The 14,224-nt window shown below is 37.1% G+C and overlaps 1 protein-coding gene across 19 annotated transcripts in view; it reads right to left on the bottom strand.

The window, feature by feature from the left end:
- CCDC138 (coiled-coil domain containing 138) overlaps positions 1-14,224 on the bottom strand; it is a 104,418-nt gene that overhangs the window by 76,638 nt on the left and 13,556 nt on the right. For all 19 annotated transcript variants that reach the window (XR_010149283.1, XR_010149284.1, XR_010149282.1 and 16 more), the window contains 4 exons: positions 11,999-12,118; positions 4,314-4,391; positions 4,095-4,202; positions 929-1,093 (listed from right to left, as the gene is read on the bottom strand). Coding sequence is in view for 15 of the 19 variants with exons in the window: in XM_515681.9 (XP_515681.3) it covers positions 929-1,093; positions 4,095-4,202; positions 4,314-4,391; positions 11,999-12,118 (471 nt within the window). In the remaining 4 variants the exon portion in view is untranslated. The remainder of the gene's footprint in view (positions 1-928; positions 1,094-4,094; positions 4,203-4,313; positions 4,392-11,998; positions 12,119-14,224) is intronic.

Here is a 14,224-nt window from a genome sequence, read left to right as displayed (position 1 = left end):
ATGACAGTATTGATAAGTGGGGCCTTTAAGAAGTGACTGGGTCTGGGCACAGTGGCCCACATCTGTAATGACAACACTTTGGGAGGCCAAGGCAGGAGGAATGCTTGAAGCTAAGAGTTCAAGATCATCCTGTGCAATGAAGCCAGGTCTGATCTCTACAAAAATTTTTTTTAAAAATTAGCTGGCAAGGTGGTGTATACCTGTAGACCCTACTCAAAGGGATGAGGCAGGAAGACTACTTGAGGCTAGGAGTTTGGAGGCTGCAGTAAGCAATGACTGGGCCACTGCACTCCAGCCTAGGTGACACAAGGAGACCCCATCTCTAACACAAAAGCTTTTTAAAAAAGAGGTGACTGGGTTATGAGGGATGCCCTCATGAAAGGATTAATTCATCCAAGGGTTCATGGATTAATGGATTATCATGGGAACTGGACTGGTGGCTTTATAAAAGGGAGACAGACCTCAGCTAGCACACTCAGCCCCCTAGCCATGTGATACCCTGCATCACCTCTGGACTCTGCAGGAGACCAGGAAGAAGGGCCTCATCAGAGGCAGCCCCTCAAATTTGTTGTTTTTTTCTTTTGAAACAGAGTCTTGCTCTGTTGCCCAGGCTGGAGTGCAGTGCTGCAATCTTGGCTCACTGCAACCTCCACCTCCCAGATTCAAGCGTTTCTCCTGCCTCAGCCTCCCAAGTCGCTGAGATTACAGGCACGTGCCAAAATGCCCACCTATTTTTTGTATTTTTAGTAGAGACGGGGTTGCACCACGTTGCCCAGGCTGGTCTTAAACTCCTGACCTCAGGTGATCTGCCCAGCTCGAACTCCCAAAGTGATGGGATTATAGACGTGAGCCACTGTGCCTGGCCCTGGCTTTTCCTTTTTTAATCTTCATATATTCTGAATCACATATTTCAAATTAAAAAACAAACCTTTACACACTTCTCCTGAATATCATTTCTCTGGGAAGCAAATTTGAGTTGTGGTTTTTTACCATCCATTCCAGATTCTTCATGTTTCACTTTGCTAAGATGATGATCCGAAATCCAGTCCATGAAGACAGTTAAAAGTTCATAAACTTGCCCATTAAGTGGTACCTATATGTCAAAAATTAAATCATTTATTTCAGTTCACAACTTCATAAAACTTCAAAGACAAACCTTAAATTTGTTAAGTAATAAGAATAATTTGACTAAAGTAATTCACTAAAATGTGTTAAGGACAGAGCTTCTCCAAACAAACAAAAGAATTCCAAATCAAACCTCCCCAACCTGCCTGGCGCAGTGGCTCAAGCCTGTAATCCCACCACTTTGGGAGGCTGAGGTGGGTGGATCACCTGAAGTTCCCTAGGAGTTCGAGACCAGCCTGTCCAACATGGCAAAACCTGTCTTTACTAAAAATACAAAAATTAGCTGGGCATGGTGGTGCATGCCTGTAATCCCAGCTACTCGGAAGGCTGAGGGAGGACAATCACCTGAACCCAGGAGGTGGAGGCTGCAGTGAGCCGAGATCGCACCACTGCACACCAATCTGGGCAAAAGAGCAAGACTCCATCTCAAAAAAAAAAAAAAAAAACCAAAAACCTCTCCAACTAATATTAAAAACATGTTAAATGACAACTGAGAGAAGGCAAGAAAAGTCATAATCAGGAAGTTGAAATAACTGTACCTTATTACTAAAAGAAAACTTTTCATAAAAATTCTTTATCCAAGTTTGATAAGATGGAAAAAAAGTAAAATTAGCCTTAACTCAAGAGCATGAATCACCACAATTAAAAGACTCTAAAAAAAATTAAAGGTTTCCAGAGCTAAAGAATTTCCACTATGAAACTTATCTTTCTCTTCTCACAAAAATTGTTACTTTGTCTTTCCAGTATATCATTCAATACACATATGAACATTTTTTTCCTAGAAATCTTGTCCTCTGACAGCCTACCAAAATGAAAAGTAAAATAACAAAGTAATTTATAAATTTAATTAGACTAAGTATTATTACAAAACACATTTCTAATTTAATTCAATTTTTTTTTAATAAGATACCACTACAGATATCCACCTTAAGCAGGGAACTATGTTAAATTTTATTTTTTTTTAAATCTGCAGGCCAGGTGTGGTGGCTCATGCCTATAATCCCAGCACTTTGGGAGGCAGAGGCAGGTGGATCACCAGAGGTCAGGAGATTGAAACCAGCCTAGCCAACATGGTGAAACGCCGTCTCTACTAAAAATATAAAAATTAGCCAGGCGTGGTGGTGGGCGCCTGTAATCCCATCTCTTCGGGAGGCTTGAACCCAGAAGGCAAAGGTTGCACCACTGCACTCCAGCCTGGGTGACAGAGTGAGACCCCACCTCAAAAAAAAAAAAAAATTAAAAATATTAATAAATTTAAAAATAAAAAAAACAAAAAAATTCAAAGACAGAGAAATATAAAAGCAAATTAATAAAAAGGCAACATTAAGCCGATGGCAATCCACAAAATCAGAATGACTAAAGACAAAATGATAAATAGTAGCATTACCACATTATTCTGAAGAGCAATTTTTCACTTTCTCAATTTTTTTCAAATAGAAACTAACTCCCTTTAGATGAAAACTTCGATTATCTTCAGTCCCTGAATATAAAATCTGTACCTTTTCAATTTACTCCAATTTTCTCAATTTATAAAGAACTAGAAAATTTATCAAAATATCAAAATGATCAAAGCCCATAATAAGATACTACTACACACCCACTGGAAGGGTCAAAATGAACAAAACTGAAAACACCAAATGTTGACAAGGTTGTGGAGCAACCAAAACTTTGATACACTGTTAATGGGAGTGTATCATTACACTCCCATTTGTACACAAAACAGTACAACCAATTTGGAAAACTGTCAGTTTCTTAAAAACATACATCTACCTTTATCTACCTTATGACCCAGAAATTGTAGTCCTGGTATATATCCAAAAGAAATGAAAACACACATCCATAAAAACTCTGTACACCAATATTCGTAGCAGCTTTATTTATTGCAGACAAAAACTAGAAAAAGCCCAGGTGTCTATCAACAGAAGAATGAAGGAACAAACTCTGATACAGTCATACAATGAAATACTATTGAGCAATAGTAAGGAACAAACTACTGATACACTCATAATTATGCTGAGAAAAGCCTTACACAAACAAGTACACACAATACAATTCCACTGACCAAATGTCTCAAACAGGCAAAACTAATTTCTGCAAAACTTCTGGCAGAAAAGAATGACCAGGAAAGGGTATTAGAGAACTTTCTAGGATAGTGGAAAGTTCTATATTCTAGGATAATGGAAGTATTCTGTATTTGGTTATAGACAACATGAAATATTTATCAAAATTAATCAAACTTTACACTAAAGGATTTCTGCATTATGTTACCATATGTAATTTATATCTCAAATTTTAAAAATTCTTAGGGAAAAAAAGATATATGGAAATCCATTCAGGGATGGGTTGTAGTCTTGACTGAAATATAATAGCAAATGCTTGTGGAGTGTCAAAACATACTAAGCAATAAAGCCATTAATGATGTGTCAATGATACGTACCTGAAACACTGCTGAAATATAATAGTTTTGTTTTTGCAAATGAAAGTATATTTTAAATATTCTTGAGATATTTCCCTATTAAAAAATTATTATGGTGAATCCCTTCCATAGCAAACATTCTAAAAAGAATGTTTGCTAAATCAAAGAGAAAAGATTAAAGCACAAGAGAAATCTTCCTGGCTTTCCACTGGAGAAATTTTTTTTTTTTTTTGAGACGGAGCCTCACTCTGTCGCCTAGGCTGGAGTGCAGTGGTGCAATCTCGGCTCACTGCAACCTCCGCCTCCCAGGTTCCAGCAATTCTCCTGCCTCAGCCTCTCGAGTAGCTGGGACTACAGGCGTGTGCCACCATGCCTGGCTAATTTTCTGTATTTTTAGTAGAAACGGGGTTTCACCATGTTGGCCAGGATGGTCTCGATCTCCTGACATCGTGATCCGCCCATCTCAGCCTCCCAAAGTGCTGGGATTACAGGTGTGAGCCACCGTACCCAGCCGAGAAATTTTCAATCATATCAAATCATAATTCAAACTTACCTTGTAAGTTTTTGAAACTGGTGCTTTTTCTTGTTTTAAACTTTTCATTTCATGAACAGCATGGGAACTTCCTTTCAATCTCTGTATTGTCATAAACTCATACTTCCTCTGCAACAGTATATATGCATGAATTAAAGAACAATTGTATCGAAATGAGTAAACTCAAAGGCAATCATCTAAAAACATACTTCTGTCTGTAGAGAAGAACAGGCAACTTACCTGTAAATTATCTAAACGAGCTTGAACTCTTTTAGCCTGAATGTCTATCTTCCTGTTTTCTTCACTTGCTTCATTCAACTAAAGGGTAGAAAAAGTTAGATATTTCAATATACACCTTCAACTGGTTTCATACTAAGGGTTTCCCAATCTACTATCTAATCTGGTTGATATTACTAACCAATGTAACAAAACAGAGACAGCATTCATGATTAACTTAGATCACAACTGAAGTTGTTGTTTTTCCCTAAAATATTAATGGTTTGTAAGATCATTTACTTCACTTTATGAAAAATGTACAAGACTCCAGATGTCTTAAAAGCATATACATATATTTTAGTGAAAATGTTTTTATTAATAAGTACACTGTTATTTGAACTATAACACATATAAAGAAAAGTATAAAATCCTAAGTATGCAGTACAATGAGCTATAACTGGGATTGCATTACTGGGACTATGTGTATATGTGTCTGTGTATATACTGATATGTATATATATATGGAAGAACTGACTTCCTATATATGGATAGGAAGAATATTGAGTCTTCCTATCCATGAACATATCTTCAATTTATTTAGGTTTTATTTTCTTTTAATAATGTTTTGTAGTTTTCAAGTAGAGATGTCTTGCACATCTCTCTTTAGATTTATTCCTGGGTATCCAATTTTTTTTTATTATATTACTTATGGTATCTTACAATAAAATTTGTGATATATATACACCATGAATAGAATACTATGTGGCCATAGTAAAGAATGAAATCATGTCTTCTGCAGCAACATGGATGGAGCTGGAGGTCATTAATCCTAAGTGAAATAACTTAGAAACAGAAAATTAAATACTGTATGTTCTCATTTATAAGTCAAAGATAAACAATGGGTACACACATATGGACATAAAGATGGAAATAACAGATACTAGGGACTCCAAAAGGGAAGAGGGGAGAGGGGTAGGGGTTGAAAATTAACCTACTGGGTACAATGTTCACTATTTGAGTGAAGAGTACATTTTAGAAGCCCAGACCTCACTGTTACACAATATATCCATGTAACAAAGCTGCACATGTACCCTCTGAATCTAAAATAATTTTCTTAAAAAATGAAAAGTGGCTTTTTAAAAAAATAAAAAAACCAACAAACCATGAGCTAGACTAAGAAAAAAGAAGAGGCTGAGTGCAGTAGCTCACACCTGTAATCCCAGCACTTTGGGAGGGTGAGGCAGGAGGATCACTTGAGCCCAGTTCAAGACCAGCCTCAGCAACACAATAAGACCTCATCTCTACAACAAAATTAAAAAATTAACTAGAGGTGGTGGTGCATGCCTGCAGTCCCAGCTACTAAGGAGGCTGAAGCAGAAGCGTGGTTTAAGCCCTGGAGGTTAAGGCTACATGTAGTAAGCCGTGGTCATGCCACTGCACTTCAGCCTGGGAGACAGAGGGAGACAGTCAAAAAAAAAAAAGAGAGAAAGAAAGAAAAGGGAGAGAATAGTAGCAAGGGAAGGAAGGGAAGGAAACAGAAAAGGAAGGCAGGGTTAGGGGGGTAGGGAAGGCAGAGGGAGGGGAAGAAGGGAAGAAGGAAAGAAAAAAGAAAAAAAAAAGAAAAGAAAAAAGGAGAAAAGACCCAAATAGATAAAATCGGAAACAAAAAGGGAGACATTACAAGCGGTACCACAGAAATACAAGGATCACTAGAGACTACAGAGATCATTATGAAACAACTATATGCCAACAAACCGGAAAACCTAGAGGAAATGGATAAACTCCTAGGCATATATAATGTAAGACTGAACCAAGAAGAAACAGAAAACTAGAACAGACCAATCATAAGTAACAAGATTGAATTGTAGTAAAAAGTTTCCCAACAAAGAAAAGCCCGAACTAAATGGCTTCACTGCTGAACTGTACTTTTAAATTCACTAAATGGCTTCACTGCTGAATTAAAACTTTTAAAGAACAAATACCAATTCTCAAACTATCCCAAAAAACTGAAGGGTAGAGAATTCTTCCAAACTCATTGTACAAAGCCAGCACTACCATGATACCAAAACCAAACCAAGACACAACAAGAAAACTCCAGGCCAATATTCCTGATGAACATAGATGCAAAAATCCTCAAAATATTAGCAAACCAAATTCAACAACACACCAAAAAGATAATATACCATAACCAAGTGACATTTATCCCAGGGACACAGGAAGGCTCAAATATGCAAATAAAAAAATGTGATAATCACGTTTTAACAGAATGAAGAGTATAACAGAATGAAATATAAAAACCTTACGATCATTTCAATAGACACAGAAAAAGTATTTGATAAAATTCAACAACATCTCTTCACAGTAAAAACTCTCAAAAAATTAGGTACAGAAGGAATGTACTTCAACACATTAAAAGCTATATATAACAAACACACAATTAACATCATACTGAACAGGGAAAAGCTGAAAATTTTTCCTCTAAGAACTAGAACAAGACAAGGATGCTCATTCTCACCACTCTTGTTGAACATGGTACTAGAAGTACTAGCCAGAGTAATTAAGCAAGAAAAAGAAATAAAAGACATCCAAATTGGAAATAACAGCCTGGGTGTGGTGACTCATGCCTGTAATCTCAGCAATATGGGAGGCCGAGGCAGGCGGATCACCTGAGGCCAGGAGTTCAAGACCAGCCTGGCCAATACAGCAAAACCCCGTCTCTACTAAAAGTACAAAAATTGGCCAGATGTGGTGGCACACGCCTGTAATCCCAGCTACTCGGGAGGCTGAGGCAGGAGAATTGTGTGAACCCAGGAGGTGGAGGTTGCAGTGAGCAGATATCGTGCCGCTGCACTCCAGCCTGGGCGGCAGAGTGAGACTCCATCACAAACAAACAAACAAACAAACAAAAATTGGAAATGAGTCAAATCGTCCTTCTTTGGATGACATGATCTTCAATGCAAAGAAACCGAAAGACTCCACCAAAAATTTCTCAGAACTGATAAATTTGGTAAAGTTGAAGGACACAAAATCAACATACAAAAATCAGTAGCATTTCCAAACACTAACAACAAACTAACTGAAAAAGAAAGAAAGAAATCTATCCTGTTTACAATGGCTACAAAAATAAAATAAAATAGCTGGGAATAAATTTAACCAAGGAAGTGAAAGATTTCCACGATGAAAACTATAAAACACTGATGAATGAAACTGAAGATCACACACACACACACACACACACACACACACAAAAGACATTTCATGTTCATGGACTGGAACAATTAATACTGTCAAAATAACCAAAGTCATCTACAGATTCAACATAATGTTTATTAAAATACCAACAACATCCTTCACAGAAATAGAAAAAAATTCTAAACTGTGTATGAAATCATGAAAGACCCCAAATAAGCGAAAGCGATCCTGTGCGAAAACAACAAAACTGGAAGCATTACACTACCTAAACTCAAAATATACTACAAAACTATAGTAACCAGAATAGCATAGTATTGGCATAAAAACAGACGCGCAGACTAATGGAACAGCATACAGAACTCAGAAATAAATCCACACATTTACAACCAACTGATTTTCTACAAAGGTGCCAACAACATTAATAAGGGAGATGACAGTCTCCTCAACAAATCATGCGGGAAATGGATATCCATATGCCTAAGAATAAAACTAGACCCCCATCTCCCATCACAGACAAAAATCAACCCAAAATGGATTAAAGACTTGGAAATATAAGACCCAAAACTATGAAACTACTAGAGGAAAAAATGGGAAATAGTTCAGGACAATCGCCTGGGCAAAGATACTATGGATAAGACCTCAAAAGCACAAGCAACAAAAGCAAAAACAGACAAATGAGATTGGAAACAATAAAAAGAATAATGATACAACCTGCAGAATAGGAGAAAATATATGCAAACTATTCATCCAACTAGGGTGAAAATCCAGACAATACAAGGAACTCAACAGCAAAAAAATAATAATCCAAATAAAAAATGGGTAAATAATCTGACTAGACATTTCTCAAACAAAGGCATACAAACAGCCAACAGGTATATGAAAAAATGCTCAATATCACTAATCATCAGGTTAATGCAAATCAAAACCATGATCAGGTATCAATCTCATCCCAGTTAGAAAGGCTATGAAAAAGACAAAAAGTAATAAACGTTGGTGAGGATGTGGAGAAGGGAAACTCTTTTACATTGTTGGTGGGGATATAAATTAGCACAGCCATTACGAAAAACACAAGTATTCAGGTTCCCAAAAAACCAAAAACACAACTACCATATGATCCTGCAATACCACTTCTGGGTATATATTCACAGGAGAGAAAATCAGTATATTGAAGAGATATCTGCACTCCCATGTTTACTGCAGCAGTATTTGCAATAGCCAAAGTATGGACAGTAGCCAACCTATGTGTCCATCAATAGATAAATTTATAAAGAAAATGTGGTTATACATTTTCTTTATAACCACATTTTCTTTATACATACACAATGAAATACTGTTCAGCTATGAAAAAGAACAAAATCTTGTCACTTGCAGCAACATGGATGAACCTGAAAGACGTTACCACACACTTATGTTAAGTGAAATAACCCAAGTACAGAATGATAAATACCAGATGTTCTTACTCATGTGGAAGCTAAAAAACAAGTTGATCTCACAGAAGTACAGAATATAATATTGGTTACTAGAGGTTGGGATGGCTGTGGAAAGGAAGGAATGTGGAGAAGTGGGTTAACAAACACAAAATTAGAACTGGATAGGAGGGGCTGGGTACAGTGGCTCAGGCCTGTAATCCGAGCACTTCGGGAGGCCGAGGCAGGTGGATCACTTGGTTTGAGACCACCCTGGCCAACATGGTGAAACCCCATCTCTACTAAAGATACAAAAATTAGCCAGGTGTGGTGGTGGGCGCCTGTAATCCCAGATACTCGGGAGGCTGAGGCAGGAGAATCGCTTGAGTCCAGAAGGCAGAGGTTGCAGTGAGCCGAGATCATGCCACTGCACTCCTGCCTGGGCATCAGAATGAGACTCATCTCAAAAAAACAAAACAAAACAAAAAGAAGAACCAGATAGGAGGAATAAGTTCTAGCTTTATAGCACTACAGGGTAACTACAATCAACAATTTATGGTATATTTTCACATAGATAGAGGATTTTGAATATTTCCAATACAAAGAGATGATAAATGTTTGAGCTGATGGATTAGCTAATTACTGTGATCATTACACATTACTGTATCAAATATCACTGTACTCCATAATTATGCACAATTATGTCAATTAAAAATAATTTTAAAACCCCATTCAATGGAGTTCTTAAGTTCAACTGATGTATTTTTTAGTTTTCAAATTTCAATTTAATTCCTTTCCATAGACTTATTATATAGGCAAAAATGGACCTATGCTAGGAATTCTCTAATGAAGTTGTCAATCTATTTTTCTACTTTCTTGAACATATTAATCATTATTTTAAAGTCATTGCCTGTTAAACTCCAATATCTGGATCACTCGCAAGTATGCTTATATTCTCTGGGGTTTTTTTCTTCATTCTCAGTTATGCAATTCTGTCTTTTGACATGCTTATTAATTTTGTATAGAATGAAAGACATATTTTCCTCTGCTAGGCATTTAAACTGAGGAGTAAGCATCTTAATCTGATCAGGAACTGCACTTAATCAAGGCCAGGTTTCAGTTTAGGAAAGTTCTGTCTCCCTCTAATTCACCCAGTCCCAAGGCACAATGCTGCTCCTTTCAACTGAGATCCTGGGGTGTTCACTGGGACTATCTCCCTATGATGAGGCTTGAACATTAATCCTTGCCTCCTCAGCTTGGCTAGACTTAATGAGAAATGCTTTTAAATTATTAGAAAATGTATATCCAGTGTTAGCATAAATTACTATGTAAGTCAGTCACAGAAATAACATATCTTTTTCTTCAGCAATTTCAAAGTACATGTTATTCATCTAGCCAGGAGCTGGCTAAATACGCCCATTGCTTGTTTTTATGAATACAGTCATTCTGGAACACAGCCACGCTCGTTACTTATTGCCTATGGCTGTTTTCGCATTACGATGGCAGAGCTGGGTCACTGAAAGAGAGACCACATGGCCTACAAAGCCCAAAGTACTTACTATCTAGTCCTTAACAGAAAAAGCATGCTGACCTCTGATCTAATCTTAACACAGAAACCATAAAAAAGCATTCTGCCAAATTTTTTCAGTTTGTACACATTAGCTCATAAATCCAATTATCAATAGGTCCAAATATTTAATAATCCACATATCCACCCCAATTACCACACACTCATGCAACTACATGCAAAATTATTAAGGATTACAGAAACCTAAGAGATAGGTATGGGCAACAGTTTATCTATGCTAGGAATTTTTAAAATCCTCACAAGAGAGTGGTAGAATGAGACTGTAATGAGAAAGAGCAATCTCTCCATGGATAAAGTGGGATTCCAAACAGACAACAGGCTGTCAAATTCATAGTCTAATAGTAACAGCCATAAAAGAAATGAGGAAGCTAAAGAATTAGATCAGGTGAGAAACAGGGTACCTATGTATCACTGCCAAGGAGGAGGATCACAACAAGTAGAGATTAAAGGGAAACAAAAGCAGAAACAGAAAAGGACAGCTGGCAAAGGAACTCTAGGAGAGTCTGAGGCTTAAGTTACATAATCCATACAGATTCCCAGCCCAATGCTTTCATTTTCAAAGTGACGGGGTTTACTCCAATTTCTGCTCCAACATCTACTCCCCACACAATCTAATATATACATAATCATTCTCTTGTCTCTCTTTAACATACTCCTTTACTTTCACATCTTTCTGCCAAAAACTGGCAGATGGAAGGAAAAAAATAGACATAACTCACAAAACTATTTATGTTATGCAACTCTGGTATTATATATTAATCTAAATTACAATTTTTTTTTTTTTTTTTTGAGACAGTCTCGCTCTGTCGCCCAGGCTGGAGTGCAGTGGCACAATCTCGGCTCACTGCAAGCTCCGCCTCCTGGGTTCACGCCATTCTCCTGCCTCAGCCTCCCGAGTAGCTGGGACTACAGGCGCCCGCCATCACGCCCAGCTATTTTTTTTTGTATTTTTGGTAGAGACGGGGTTTCACTGTGTTAGCCAGGATGGTCTCGAACTCCTGACCTCGTGATCCGCCCACCTCAGCCTCCCAAAGTACTGGGATTACAGGCGTGAGCCACCGCGCCCGGCCTGCAATACTTATATAAATAAGTATACTGCAATGTGATACCAGTTTATAACCATGAGAACATGAGCAATGTGAAGGTCTGAGTCTAGCATGATGCCTAGGATATAATAGATACTCTAAAATAAATGAATGTTAAATAAGTAGTGATAAATAATAAGTATTAAAGCCAGAGATCAGTACCTAAAAATGTAATCAGTTCTCAGGTTATCAGGTTTTTTCTTTTGCTTGTCTTTTTTTCTTTTGTTTGTCAGTTGGTTGCCAGAACAAATAAAGAGAAGAGACCAAAGAGCTAAAGAATATTTTATTTACATTTGGAAGTATTTTAAAATAAAGCTAACAAATGTAATCCAAATTTTCTCTAGCTGAAACGTGTTCTAAGGCTGACTTTAATTTGTTATATATAAAATATACTTCTTAGAATGTCTTATGTTCAGTATATATTAAAACAGGTCTTACCTGTTTTTTTAAGGTATCATTCAATTCTTTCAATGCATCAAAAGAGGACCTCAGTCTCTTGGTTTCTTTATTCTTTTCCTTAAGAACTTCGGTTAAGTGTTCAACTTCTGCATCACGCTGCTAGGAGGAGGAAAAAAAAAACTCTCATCTAAAACTTGTAAGGACTGTATATTACTAATACTATGGAATGTGAATTAATTACAAGTAAGAACTCCTTCAATCACAAAAACTTTAATCAGTGTATTTAAACACAAGTGACTAGTGTGGCAAGAAATTTATAAAAACCATGCAATCTACCAAGATAACAACAAAACATCAAAGGCATTTACAACATACTTATTAAAACATATTCGCATTTACAAAGTAGCAATGAGTCTATTTTCTGCTTCTGCTCAGAAAAATCCACTCACACAAACTCATGGAAATATTTTCTTTGACATCATGGAATAATAAAACAGTAAAGAATTTCTGATACTCTTCAAGAGATAAGCTATTTATGGCTTTATAAAGTGTATAATTTACATTACCTTTGAGAAATGAAAGAAATCTTTCATAAAACCAACTAATTTCTTGTCCTCATAAAGCAGCTAAAATTTTTGATGCCTGCTTTTCATCTCAAAATATGTTAGATACATAATAAAATTTCTTAGCCCCAAACTATTTGACTCTTCTTAATCAGTTTTATAAATAATTCAAATCAACTTCCCCTCTAATTACATTTAAATGGGATAGCATGTTTTAGATTTTAAATGTGAATACTTAATAGTTTCACCTTTCACTTTCAACTTACTTATAAAGTTTTAAAACAAGTTTCTACAGGAAATCAAAAAATTGAATTAATTCCCTTCTTCCAAGTAGTGATATAAATACGATGAAAATAAGGCAATTATCCTTATACTTAATAAAAATAGATACACAAATCTAAAGAGAATCAAGAATAAGACTAAAATGGAGAGATCAGAGCATTCTTTAGCCCTGTGAAAAAAATCCAATATTCTAAGAAGTTAATCTTTGTATGACTTTATTACTATATTGATTCCTTAAATAACTTAGGATATAGTCACAAATAGTTATTTTTAAAACTAATATTTTCATTGTCCAACTTTTTCCATATCTAAAAGATACTAAAAACATATGCATTCCATTTCTAGCACAGCAGGATAAGCTCAATACACTCTTCTCTCTCCCACTGATTATAGCTAAAAGCCCTAAATAAACCATAAAACAACTAACTGACAACTGTGAAAAGAAAAAAGGGGAGGACATTGTGATGGGAGAGAAAACTTGTAGAAGCAACCCTCAAGGGTAAAGTTTCCTGCATTTTTGTTTTTCCTCTTCTCTCAACATTTTGCCTCAGGGTGGGTCCCAGACATGGAGAAGTAGAACAAAAACTTCCACTAGCTGGGCACAGTGGTGCACATCTGTAGTCCCAGGCACTCAGGAGGCTGAGGGAAGAAGATGACTTGAGGGTGCAGTGAGCTATGATGACGTCTGTGCATAGCCACTGCGCTCCAGCCTGGGCAACACAGCAAGACTCTGTCTCTAAAACAATTAAAAAAAATTTTTTTTTTTAATTTCCACTAAAGCTCTAAAAAACGTCCACTAAAGAATGAGAGAAAACCAGTCTTCCTGGCAAGATAATCAGGAAGAGGGTCCTCTATGAGCCAGAGTGTGGGGAGAATCCCACAGAAGAGAGACTCAAAAAGAGGATCCTCTCACTCTGGTGTTTACGAACCTGTACAAATTGGGCTCAACTTTGAGCCGCTCAGGCGGGCACAGGACAGACCAAAAGCAGTAGAGCAAACGCTTGGAGAATGGAGCTCAGTTTAAAACTATTACCTAAGTCTTGGCTAACACTTCAATGCCTCTTTACCTGCACAAAAAACACCCAGAGCAGCATAGCAAAAGCTTTGAGAAATGCATTAGGATTTTAAACTGTTGCCCAAATCTCAGACCAACCTTTAAGAGGCACAGGCACAAGACAACTCCACAGCAACATTGCAAAGGCTTTGAAAGCTAAACTGAGATGAGAACCACTGCCCAGAGGAGGTGAGAAAAAACTGAGGCCTGGCCAGGCACGCCTGTGATCCCAGCACTTTGGGAGGGCGAGGCAGGTGGATTGCTTGAGGTCAGGAATTCAAGACCAGCCTGACCAACATGGTGAAACCCCGTCCCTACTAAAAATACAAAAATTAGCCGGGCATGGTGGTGGGCGCCAGTATTCCC

Source organism: Pan troglodytes, chromosome 12 (assembly GCF_028858775.2).
Source record: "Pan troglodytes isolate AG18354 chromosome 12, NHGRI_mPanTro3-v2.0_pri, whole genome shotgun sequence".
Taxonomy (NCBI): Eukaryota; Metazoa; Chordata; class Mammalia; order Primates; family Hominidae; genus Pan; species Pan troglodytes.
This window is presented reverse-complemented; position numbering and strand designations above follow the sequence as displayed.